At 34.6% G+C, this 13,688-nt stretch overlaps 1 protein-coding gene and 1 pseudogene across 1 annotated transcript; one reads left to right on the forward strand and one right to left on the reverse strand.

Annotated features, from left to right (window-relative positions):
• Positions 1-4,184: 4,184 nt before the first annotated feature.
• Positions 4,185-6,496, reverse strand: LOC128196722 (sucrose-phosphatase 2-like; annotated as a pseudogene).
• Positions 6,497-8,151: 1,655 nt separating this feature from the next.
• LOC108339393 (uncharacterized) lies at positions 8,152-9,790 on the forward strand. The gene is made up of 4 exons (XM_017576527.1): positions 8,152-8,511; positions 8,570-9,269; positions 9,336-9,561; positions 9,613-9,790. The coding sequence occupies exons 1-4, from the start codon at positions 8,152-8,154 to the stop codon at positions 9,788-9,790; spliced, it is 1,464 nt and encodes a 487-aa protein (XP_017432016.1).
• Positions 9,791-13,688: the final 3,898 nt, after the last annotated feature.

A 13,688-nucleotide genomic window follows, 5' to 3' on the forward strand; every position in this document is an offset into this window, starting at 1 on the left:
CTTTATTGGATTCATGTTAAGGTTGGTGAAGCAGAAGTTGAAAAAGCCTTTTTCTGTAATGAAGTGAGTTCAAAATAGCTTCTAGTAGTTACTTCTTATGTAATTTGTTTTGATTTTAATATGATTTGTGTCCTTTTTTTTTATAGATCATTACTGAGGTATATGTAATTAAGGAAGAGATGGCTAGAGAAATTGTTAAAGAAGCCTTAGATGGTCATCATAATGCTAGAGTGAAGCAGAACTACGGAAGGAAATGTTTGGCTGATATTGTTGCTGAAAATGAAGCTTTGCGTGCTATCATTGGTGACAAAGAGGCATCCATTGTCGAGCTTGAGAAATTAGTAGAGAAGCTATAAATGTTTGCTGCACAAAAGAGGCAACGGTCTGCTGATGTTGGGAACTGTTATTCAAATAAAGATTATGACATGGTAGTTGATGCTTTTGGGACCACTAATTCAGAGGAAGATTATGAGGTATTACTTTCATCTGTTGGTAAGTCAAATTCTAAGAAAGAATTACAAATGCAAGGTGATGATGTTGAGAAGTCGAATTTTGAGAAGGTTTTTGACATTACACCTGATAGTGTTGGAAAAAGTGTCCATGAAGAGAGTGGTGATGTTTTAGGTAATGAAGAGATGGCTATTGAAAAATCTAACATGTACACGCGTTTAAAAGCTCAACCTAGGAAGCGTGTGAAAAGTCTAGCTTTGAAAACCCCTTGGACAAGGTTAGATAGGAAAAATGCCAGGCCCTAATCAAATAAAGGGTAAGGATTCATTCTTTAAATAATTTGAACTACTTAGTGGTTATGTCATTCCTGCAATAGTATCGCTTATCAGCCTTGTAGGTCAGTTCTACATTCTATTGTTGATATGTGTTGTTTTATTTTGTAACAATTAAATAAATAATTGTTAAAACACACCTGTAATACTGCTGCACAACCAACTATGTGTATAGCATCATGGTATGTTTTGCGGTTGTATTTATCCGCTGCCCAATTCAAACTACTTTCTATCAAACTATATACAGCATCACCCCAGTTGTATATATTTAGTTCATCAATGTTATCTAATTTACTAAAAGGGATATTGTTTATCACATTACTATTCCTAGGAAAATAAAATATTCCAAATGTTAACAATATATACAACCTACAAAAAATGTCAACATTTTATTTTTGTTTTAAATTTCTTATCCCTCAACTTTTCCATTATAGTAAAAATTGTTATGTCTTCATCCCTGAAAAAGTTATTAACAATGCCACCAACATCATTTTCTAGATTAAAAGTTTGACCAGAATTTGACAAACCTAAAAAAAAACACACATCCTCAACTGTAAAAGGGACTAAATTCTCCCTGATCCTAAAAGCCTTATGTACGACATCCCACCTACTAATTAATTCTACAAGAATGGGGCTAGAAATAACGATATTGTCCACCAAATCGACTAAAAATTTAAAAGGTGTCGACTTTATTATTTCCTTCTGTACTCGGTGCCTAACTCTAACTATACCCTGCAAGTATAAACCAAACCATATCTTAGTACAATCAATGCAACAATCTCCCTAATAAATATTAAATTGAAACAATTACAGCATACTTACAGGTTCATTAACTTCTCTGTCCATATCACTATATCCTGCACATTTTACCAAACACAATCAACATCATTGTATAATTAGAGTGACAAGTTCGGTTTATTATGTATTTAACACATTCAAACCAAATCTTAGTACAACCAACCATGATTATTCAAGCATCCACCAAGCTATATTCACACACAACACCTACACATCATTTCATTGTTCATACAATACTAGACCACATTTATATATGAATGAAACGTGCACTCTTAATTTGAAACCAATGCCACCCAATTACATCCGCTTATGTACCATCATTCACAAGCCTAATTTTTATTCAATTATAACAAAGGTATACACTTACCATATTAATATTAGTATTTAAGACTCGTATAACTCATGCACTGTGTATTAGAAATGCTTTAATTCATATCACGTGTTAATTCAGAATTAAATCATGACATCTTACCTTAAGTTCATATCACATCATTTGTTTAATCCACATACCAATATTAACTTCAGCCGATGACTCAATTTCAGAATTTAAGGATAATAATAAATAAACCTATATAATCGGTTTAGTACTTCGTTATCAACTTAAAAATAATGATATCCAAACAATCTTAACTCTTACATTAGTTCAAACAGCATTGTGCCTCATTTTATTATTATAAATTATATAACATCAATGACAATCTACACGCATACTACCAGTATTAAGATACTAGCAACACCAAAATATGTTTCTAGTATCATTTGAATCACATATGGCACTATTTCAACAATACAATAAATTTTATACTGCTTCTAAGACTATAGGCAATATCAAACAGTTTGAGTTTATATTCCACATCATGTATACCTATAAGTCATAAATTATTAGTCTAAAAGAAATCTAATTAACTTAAACATAACAACACATAAAGTCTTAACCCTTAGAAGTTTGAAACAACAAAGTATACAAGGTTTTCCCATCATTACTAAACATTGTATTTATGGAGTATGCATTTTAAGTTTTACAGGACAATTATCATAGTTTTATCAAGCTAAAACATGTAACATTAAGATTTGTCGGTCATCCATCCAACATACCCAACCAGCAATATTTCAAATACATTTTAATTCAATTTTTAAATGCATACCCAATTAACTATAACTACAAAACAGCCTTCCATAATCCAATAAAATATTCATTCACTCAAACCGAAAACCAAAACAGGTTCGTACATTCCCAGGTTCATACATATATATACATGCTCTGCACCCACACCATACAATTATATATTAAAGAAGAATTATCAAATTAATACAATAAAATATGTCTGCAGCATTTTAATTCAAACAGCAGAGAATTCCTACAACAATTTTAACCCAAACAACAAATAATTTTTCTGCAGCATTGGAATCAAAATAGCAAACAATTTTTTGTAGCATTCTAATCAAAACAACAAACAATTTTCTGCAGCAATTTAATGTTAAAACAGTAAAGTTTCTGGTGCAGTAACAACAATCAAAAGAGCCCAATACAACAAGATTTTCTACTGCAGTAACAACAAAAACAACAAGCAGTTTATACAACCTTTTTCATCCAAACAGCAACTACAAACAAAAAAAAACAACATCATCACTGGTAGTGCTCAAAAGGGTAAAACTACCATAAAAAAAATTGAAAAAAACCTACCTCAAAGTCACACACCACAGAAGCGACACAAGTCGAAACGCAAACCGGAGACCACAACCCTCAACTTCACAGCCACCCGAAACCTCCATAACCACCGAATGGGAGTGGCAAAATGATGCTAAACCACCTTTAAACCCATGAAAAACCTTCACAACCACCGATTCAACCACCTCAAATACACAAATCGGAAGCAATGAACAAGGAGGGACAAAGAGAGAAGAAAGTAAGAAAAAGTAAACCTAGATCGTATTCTTCATTCACCACGAAAAAACAACGAAAACAAAATTTAGCTTTCTCCCATTTTTACCCTCAGTCAATAAACAATTTTTTTAAAATAAAAATGACGTGACCCGTGTCATATGAGTGTAAGTGACACGTAGGCGTGTCATTGTATTACTACTCTAAAAAGAAACCACCCATACAAAAAGTAAATGGTTTGATTGGATGGAATTGCAGTTGCTTAAGTTAAGCACCTGTCTTTTCAACACCTCACAACATTCTAAGGCAAAAAGTTCCATAAATGTTTAACATTATTCATCAACATAGGTAAATGTATTCATATTTATATATTTATATTCATCAATCACACAAGTACTGTTATTCATTATTACACTCTAAGTCATTATGGTACCAAAAATGAAAGGATGCTACGTAGATAATTAACTTGGAACATAATTAACCTGGAACACTCTAAATCACTCTCAGAACACTTAACATAATTAACCTAACGAGATAAACATTTTGACTTACTAGGATCACGTTTGGTCAAAGAAGCAATTCCTCAAAAATTGTATGCAATATCGGAATTTCCATTTGTCTAATAGTAGCTATTGAAAGCATAAGAAGCATGAGAAACAAGTGTGTCTGGTTCAAAACATGGTCCACCTTGCTTAGATATGGATTTGCAACTGAGTAAAATCTTACAATTGGATCAAACTTCAAAGATTGCTTTCAAATTTTGCATATACTGCTTAGGATTCTCAACTTCACCACACCTCCATCTCTCATAAAACATGTAGAACATCACTACTTCATGGCTAGGACCAAGAACTTTCCCACTGGACATGCAATCTCCAATATCTCTTGGAGACACATTCTTTCAATTGGCTTGAGAGAAGTCACCGATGGCTTGCAAAATGCCAACTGCATATCTTTCAGTTGCATGAATTATTTGGGGATTGCTCCTTGCATTTTTTGTATACTAATGAAGCAATTCTTCTTGTGCATTGCTGACCTTCAAATTCAGGAAATGAAAGATCATTTTTCACAGTACAATCACATTTGCAGATAATACAAACAGTAGAATCACCACAAACAAGAGTGTTGCGTGATCCAAGTCCATTAACATTTAGTTTTTCAAGTAGAAAAGCAAGTGTCCTTCCTTTTCCAGCAGCTTAGGCTAATACATCCAAAGCAATACCATTGCTATAAATTATTTTCACATCTAACTAGTAAAGAGAAAAAATTAATATAAATATATAATGAAATTGTAGCATGTCAATAAAATATTAGATCAAGACAAATCCAATCAATTAGGTATTTATGTATAATTATCAGTTGTTTGTTTTTACAGATGAGAAAGGATGGCAAAGGGTCTTACCCGCCTATAAAAAAAAAGTTGCAAGCAAAGCTTTCAAATGTAGTAGATAAATTTCTGGCATTAAGTTTATTATGAACTATAATCTCACCCCACGTTTCTCCAGACATTTTGAGAGAGTTTTGACGACATTTGGGGCCTTCTCTTTTTCCAAATAAAAGCTAACCTTGTGACGCCGTTGTTCTGTCTCTGACTGCAGTTACTACAGAAATTTCAAAGAAAACAAGTTGATAAAAGAATATCAATGCTTCTATATAATAACTAATACCAAAATTCATTTAAGGTCATTCTCCTTAGCATGATTCAACATATAAAAATTCTGATAAGTATCTTATTTTTTATAATTAAAAGATTACAAGGTAGTTACATACATGCATAGTTAGTTCAGGAAACTTGGCTATTTCCTCCAAAACCACGTCTTTGTCCCTCTTTTGATCCAGATACTGTTTCCAATAAAAAGTAAATTGATGGCCATAATTCTTACCATTATTTAAGCATCATTTTAGTAGAAAAATCAACTCTTCTTTAGTTTATTACTTGCTTAAATCCTCTCTTTTATTTAGTTTTAGTATTTATCTATATTTTGAGCTACATTACGTAAATAATACTCTAATCCCTTATTTTCTTTGATCTATTTCGATGTTAGGAAGATCCTCCATTACATTGAAGAGCCTCGGTGATCCAAGAAGTCATTGATTTAACAGTCATTTTCACTTAAGCGAGAATAATTTAGCATAAGCGAGAATTCAGGCAGTATATATACTCACGAGGCAGAAAGAAAAATGGTCTTTGGTTCTTTGGAGGCGCGATTTCATGTCTGGAGCTCATGGAGGGCGCGAGGAGCTTGTGGGAACATCTCTTCCTCTTCCTTTGGGTCTCCTTCTTCTTCCATTTTCCATGTTTGTAAGCTTTAGGGTTCTCCATGGAAATGGAGAACCAGATTCATCTTGTTAGGGTTAGATGTAGCTTATGAACTCTTGTGTAATGAATGATTGTTTCGTACTTATAAATGCTTTTTCTATCTATTACTAGTATTATTGTTTCCAATCTTAAAGCTTGCATGTAATGGGGACGTTCATGACTTGATTTTGGGGTTTCATTGAGCCAGGGATGGGATATGAAATCTTGAACTGAAACAAGAGTCCTTGTGGGTCATTGAGCCAGGGATGGGATATGATTCACATGTTGTCTTAGATCCTAGTTCTTAATGCGATTTTGCTTGTTAGATTGTCCAAGGGATTGGAGTTTGATAAGGAAAACCTAGGTTCTTTCACCTAAGGGATTAGGGCTAGAGTGTTTTAGTGGATTGACTTTAGTAAATTGATAGAGAGAAGATGAAATTGGTTATACACAAGAGTGCATTGGTGAAAACTAACCTTAACAATGTTATTTCATACCATTTCTAGTCTTTTCCATTTCCAAGTGCCTTCAATACAAAAGTCCAACCTTGTAATTACTTGTGAATTTATCTTTTTGCACATATTCTTAAATGATGAGTTGTTCTTGAGTCTAGATGAGTTGTTAATCACACATTTTCTAGTATTAAGAGTCTCTTGGGAAAACGATACCTGGTCTTACCACGGTTTATTACTTGAACGATTTGGTGCACTTGCCAAAGAGATTAACAATGGCCATAATTATACAACTTTTGATCAGTTATAGAAACTTTTGAACATAATAGTTGTTTGTATGAGTTATGACGGTAAAAATATCGTCATCCTTCCATTTTTAATTTGCATGAACGCCATAAATATAATAAGAATTAAAATTACTCTGAATCCCAGACTGTATGGGATGCTAATCAACAAATCTGAACACTAGAAGCTATTGGGTGCTCATAAGTTATGTGTCGTTATTTTGGCAACATCCGAACAGAGAAGTTTTGGGTTGTCTCCTCTACCCAATAATTTTTCAAAGTCTTAAATAGGTTGTTGTGGGCTAAGAAGAACATTTTATATCTTATAAATCACTTTCATATCAAAGTTCTTACTTATCTGTCATCAACCTCTCTCTCTCTTTATCAACATAAGTCAGAGAATCTATCCTTATCCAAAAACAGCAAATCAAATCAAATCTCCTAAACAATTAAAACTCCCACAAAATCTAAAAGAAAATCAATTGTTATCCATCCCAGATGAATACAATGTAATGAGGTAGGGAAAAAATTTAGATAGCAAATATACCTAAACCACAGTACAGTTAACTGTATTAAAAATAAAATAAGTTCAGTATATTTAAACTGAACTATGTTAACTAGGTTTCAGTAAAAATAGTTTAAGTTTTTTTTTAAGTACAAAAGAGTATAGATAAACTATACTTTACAGTTTTTAAGTAAACTGTGCCCAGCCCTATTAAAAGTGTAATAATTGATAGTTAAGGATATTATTCCAAAAGAGTTGAAACTTTGACGCTTTGATACATAGGATGAGAAAAACGATCTGCTCATCCCTGCTCAGAACTAATGGTTTGTAGACTTCAAATTTATAGTTTAATTAAAATTTGGTTTAAACCCTTTAGTTGTCCCTATTTATATGAGGTTTTCCCATTTTGATCATCTTCTTATTAGAATCCCCAAGTGAGTCCTTATAAGTGGTAATTTGCATCAAATAAGCCTCTATCGTTAAATTTCGTTAATGGGGTTAAGTTTTTGCAGAGGTAGAAGGATGACGTGTATTTTTTTTTAAACGTGGCATGTTCAGAGTTTAAACGTGGATTATTCGTGGAATTATATTAAATGTAATAATATAAAATTAGGGAAATCTGAAATAGGATTTAGGGTTCAAAGAATTTGAATTTGGGATTAGAAATCTGAGAGGAGACTACATCTGAAGCTTGAGCGAAGTGTTTAGTGGAGAGGATACAGACTTGATTAGGGCTTTGGAGGTTCGTGATTGGAGTTTGGACGCCAAACGTGAAGTCGTTGTAGGTGTGCGTGAAGTGGAATTTACTGGAAGGTTAGTATGTGTACTTTACATACATGTGAATTTAATATTCAGTTGTTTCTGTTGTTATCTAGGGATGTTTTTTTGAATGTGTGGTTGGGGTTGTCTGAAAATGTGGTGTTTTCATATTGCGGTTGTGGTCCCCCATGTCCCCCATCTTTAAACCTTTTGTTTGTTCTGTCATTATCACTTTAATAAGCGGTATTTTTTTTGTCGTTTTAGGGTTATTTGTAGGTGTAGAATATTGTTCATTGTGTTGTGTGTCATGGGCGATATAGAGGTTGTTATTCACCATGGGGGAAGTTCGTGAATGACGAGTGCCTGAAATATGAAGGGGAAAGTGAGACAATGTATTTTGATCCTGACTTATGGAGTTATTTTGTTGTAGTTAGTGTAGTCAAAAGTCTTGGGTACGATGGTTTTAAGAATCTGTGGTTTTCTATTGGATGTGGTCCTGTATTAGATGATAAGCTAGAAGCATTGTGTGATGACGTAGGTGCCATGCATATAGTCAATTTAGCTCACTTAAATGGACAAGTTCATTTATATGTTGTGCACACTATCTCTCAACCTGATGTGATTGACATGATTGAATACAACGTTGATGAGGGAGGTGAGGAAGTTGCACCTCAGGTTAATGAGGGTGGTGAGGTTGCACAATTTGTTGAAAGTGTAGATGATGGTTTGAGGCAACTGTTGGATGAGGGGGTAGGTAGTGATGGTGAGAGGATAGAAGCACAGGATGTTGGTGATGCTAAGATGATAGAAGCAACTAAAGGAGGGTGAGAGGATAGAGGTTGATGAAGGAGATGTTGAGAGGACAGAAGCAGATGTAGTTCAGGAAGAGAGGATAGAGGTTGAGGAAGCTGATTTTGAAGGTGAGAGGACAGAAGCAGTTGAAGTTGAATTTGAGTGTGAGAGGATAGAGATTGAGGAAGATGATGGTGAGAGGACAACAGCAGATGAAGTGCAGGAAGAGAGGATAGATGGACAACAAGCTGATGTTGAGGCTGAGAGTAGAGAAGCGGATGAAGTTCAAATTGAGGCTGAGAGGATAGAGGTTGAGGAAGATGATGGTGAGAGGACCGTAGCAGATGAAGTGCAGGAAGAGAGGATAGAGGGACAACAAACTGATGTTGAGGCTGAGAGTAGAGAAGCAGTTGAAGTTGAATTTGAGTGTGAGAGGATAGAGATTGAGGAAGATGATGGTGAGAGGACAATAGCAGATGAAATGCAGGAAGAGAGGATAGAGGCAGAACAAGCTGATGTTGAGGCTAGAGAAGCAGATGAAGTTCAAATTAAGGCTGAGAGGATAGAGGTTAAGGAAGATGATGGTGAGAGGACAACAACAAATGAAGTGCAGGAAGAGAGGATAGAGGGACAACAAGCTGATGTTAAGGCTGAGAGTAGAGAAGCAGATGAAGTTCAAATTGAGGCTGAGAGGATAGAGGTTGAGGAAGATGATGGTGAGAGGACAACAACAGATGAAGTGTAGGAAGAGAGGATAGAGGGACAACAAGCTGATGTTATAGAGGCTGAGAGTAGAGAAGCAGTTGAAGTTGAATTTGAGTGTGAGAGGATAGAGATTGAGGAAGATGATGGTGAGAGGACAACAACATATGAAGTGCAGGAAGAGAGGAGAGAGGGAGAACAAGCTGATATTGAGGCTGAGAGTAGAGAAGCAGATGAAGTTCAAATTGAGGCTAAGAGGATAGAGGTTGAGGAAGATGATGGTGAGAGGACAACAGTAGATGAAGTGTAAGAAGAGAGGCTAGAGGGACAACAAGCTGATGTTGAGGCTGAGAGTAGAGAAGCAGATGAAGTTCAAATTGAGGCTGAGAGGATAGAGGTTGAGGAAGATGATGGTGAGAGGACAACAACAGATGAAGTGCAAGAAGAGAGGATAGAGGGACAACAAGCTGATGTTGAGGCTGAGAGGATAGAAGCACAGGATGGTGAGGGTCATAGGTTAGATGGTCAGGCTTAAAGAATAGAAGTACAAGAATTGGAGGATATAGAAGTAGAAGTCTGTGATTGGAGTGCATAACGTGATGATGATGATGGTGAGATGAATAGTTCAGATGGGTTAGTAGACATAAATGTGCAATGTGATGTAAGTAACAGTTATGGTAATTTGGAGGTTGAGGTTGAACCTGTTTTACTTGGGTCTGAGTCAGATATGGAAGAAGATGATATTAATGATTCCAGTTGGTTCAATGACGAATGGCAATCTGAGGACTTAACTTCTCCTGATATTAGTGATTAGGATAGTGAGGATGAAGAAGGGTATGGGCATTTTTGTACATTTACTATGCCCAAAAAAATGATTGATTACAATTGGGAAGTGGGAACATATTTCGTGGATAAACAAGACATCCTTGATGCCATCAAAAGTTTTGTAGTAGAAAATGGGAAAATTTTGAAACTTGGTAAAAATGATAAAAAAAGAATTAGGGTTAAATGTTTGGGATGAAAAGGAGAATGTCCGTGGAGGGCATAAAAAAAGACTTGGACTTGGTTTATGGAGCTATTGATTGAAGACCTTGGTGGACCTGAGGTGTGTTCTTCACTTACAATCATATCAGATCAACAGAAGGTAACTTCCATTATAATTATTCACTTCTATCTTATACAAATGTATTGAAATCAATACCATCTAACCATTTTTATTCTTCATTCACAAGGTTTGTTACAAGAAGTACAAGATGTTGTTCCTGGAGTTGCACAAAGATTTTGTGTAAGGCATTTATATGCCAACTTCAGGAAGAAATTCCCTGGAAAGAACCTGAAAAAGCTTATGTGGAGGGCAGCTATAACAGCCCACCCACAAAAATGGGAGAACGAGATTAGATGTATCAAAGAGGTCAACCAAGATGCTTTTCGACACTTGTTAGCTATTCCTCCAAGGTTTGGCACTCTCGGTTTAAATAACTTTTACTTTCTGATTACTCAACATATTTTACATTTTTATTGAAGGTTTTGGTCTAGATCAAGGTTCACAACCACAACTCAATGTGATACTTTAGTTAATAACATGTCAGAAGCCTTTAATAGTGTGCTGGTAAATACAAGGACAAAACCAATTATTACAATGTTGGAGGAAATCAAACTATACATGATGAAGAGATGGGACACTAATAGGTTAAGGGTAACGTCATTTAAGTCATCAATCTGTCCAAAAATACTAAGTAGACTACAAAAGGAGGGACTACTAACAAAGAATTGGATTCCCCAGGTATCCAAAATTTATGACATATGTATATCTTTGTTTATGTTATCCGAGATAGTAAAAAACTAATGTTACCTATTGATTGACAGTTGGTCTGCACAAAGGCTATTTGAATTCAGACACGTGTCTCAAAGTGGGGAAAAGTTTGTGGTGGATATAGATCAATATTCATGCTTGTGCAGGAAATGGAGCATTAGTGGAATACCTTGTGTACATGCACTGGCAGCAATGAGGTTTCTCAACATAGATCCAGAGGACTACATACCTGTATGCTTTAAAAAGTCTACCTATGAAGAAATTTATTCCTCCATTATATATCCCATTAATGGAAACAACCTCTGGGAGGTAACCCAAAGTCCAGATGTCATGCCTCCATCAACAAGACAAATGCTTGGTCGTCCTACGAAGAAAAGGAGGTTAGAGCAATGGGAGTTGAAGAAAAGTAGCACCAGAATGTCAAAAGGGGGATTACTGAAGAGATGTGGCATTTGTAGGGAAGTGGGGCATAACAGAAAAAACTGCTCCAAGAGAAACCAGGTGTAGGAAGAGGGACAACAACCCAGTTCATTGCCTGAGGGTGATGCAAATGGACAAGAACCGCTTCAGAGTTGAAGATTCTGATATGTTTTAGTAGTAGCAAATGTAATAGGGCAAAGTTGGATGTTTATCATCTTACATACATGTGTTATAAACAATGCTTTAATGTTTTAGTATGTAATAGCCTACAGTATCCTACATATTGCTACTTGTATGAACAATGGATGACTATTCAATCGTATTAATATACAAATGTTCAGTTCGAAGCATATGCATTTTCTTTATTTTCCTGATATTAAATTTTATTATTTATCATCATCGTGCCCTTAGTTCAATTCCTCTTAAAGTTATGTTTACTCAAGTCCCAAGATTACAGTATTTTGTATGTTTTATTCAGAATTGTTTTACAGGTTGTCCCTATTTATTCAGAACTATTTACTCAACCTTTATTGAGAATTGTTTTACAGGTTGTATGCACATGTTATGTTATACATAGGGCAACTGCTGACAACAAAATGAAACCAAAATAGAGACAAGAACAAAACTGATTTTTCCCAAATTATCATTTCATTAAAGATCTGAAACTGATACATCTTCATAGCAAAAAACATAAATACATTAAACAGAACTACACTAAAATTATCAACCCTACAACTAATACCAAAACAGACCTAAATTATCAAGCTCTTCTCATCAACATTGCAATTATAATGATGTTCATCACACATAGAACACTGACAACCCCAACCAAAAATTTCATTCAACTTTGAAGACCCATCACAGCTTTCTGCACACCAATTATCTTCTTATCACTTTCATTTTCAAAACTCTTCACCAACCTCTCATCATTTGCTTCCAGCACCTCACAACTAACACTTTCTTCAATTCCCCAATCACTGAACCACCTGAAGTAGTTGCATCCCCCATTTTCACTTCCAACCTTATACCTAGGGCAACCCCAGAATTGTTTGTCACGATTCTTACGGGTTTTCATAGTCCTCAACATAGACTTCTCTCCATAATGGCAGATCAGTGAACCATCATTCATGTTCCACCCTCCATCTCCACGAGAACTCACAAACCGCAAATGCTTTCTTCCACACTCATTGAAAGTGGAAGAGGAACACGAATGATCCATCGACATTGTTGTGTCTTCTGCTTGCGCACTCCTCACTGTCCAAACTTCAAGTGCTTCCCAATCCTCAAAAATAAAGAACCCAAATGACTTCGTGCAAGGTAAAGAACCCTAAATCCTATATATTTAACAAATCAAACTATTTCAATTTAATAACTTCCCAAATGCCACGTTTAAACTCTGAACATGCCACATTTCAAAAAAAAAAAACACGTCATCCTCCTACTTCTTGCAAAAACTTAACCCCGTTAACGAAATTTAACGGCAGGAGCTTATTTGATGCAAATTACCACTTATAAGTACTCAATTGGGGATTCTAATAAAAAGGGGATCAAAATGGGAAAACCTCACGTAAATAAGGATAAAGGGTTTAAACCTTAAAATTTTATTTCAATAACTAACAATTTTTTTCTAAGTAGCTTACTGAGTTAAAATTTAATTTAATTGAAACATAGAATAAAAACTGTACAAGAAGTGTAAAAGAAGAAAGATATTCACCTATACATCGTATGTATATTATATGACTATGTTACGAAAAATAATGTAATAAGCTAGTTGATAAATAAGAAGCTAGTTACTATCTAGTATATAAATTAATTTATTGGCTTAAAAAGATTTCCTAAAGTCAATATATAGACTAGTTACTGAATATAAAATGATATAATATAAATAACTTTTTTTTTATAAAAAAACATCATATAATTAATATTTTAGGTGTTATTAAAAATAGTTAAACTTTAATTAAGAAAAATATGTTTCCATGTATATTTTAATAAATCAAGTTGAATTAAGAAAAAAATAGTTAAACACTAAATAGATATGAATCAAGCCTATCACCATAATCCTTTTAGCTATAAACTGATAAAGTTTAGAAATGAGGCTATCACCATTAGTAAACTTATAGAAAGCTCGAACTGATCGGAAACAAGATAATTTAACTGGAAGACGAAGGAATATGATTGGAAAAAGAAGAGAAATGAAAGA

Source organism: Vigna angularis, chromosome 5 (assembly GCF_016808095.1).
Source record: "Vigna angularis cultivar LongXiaoDou No.4 chromosome 5, ASM1680809v1, whole genome shotgun sequence".
In the NCBI taxonomy this organism is placed as follows: Eukaryota; Viridiplantae; Streptophyta; class Magnoliopsida; order Fabales; family Fabaceae; genus Vigna; species Vigna angularis.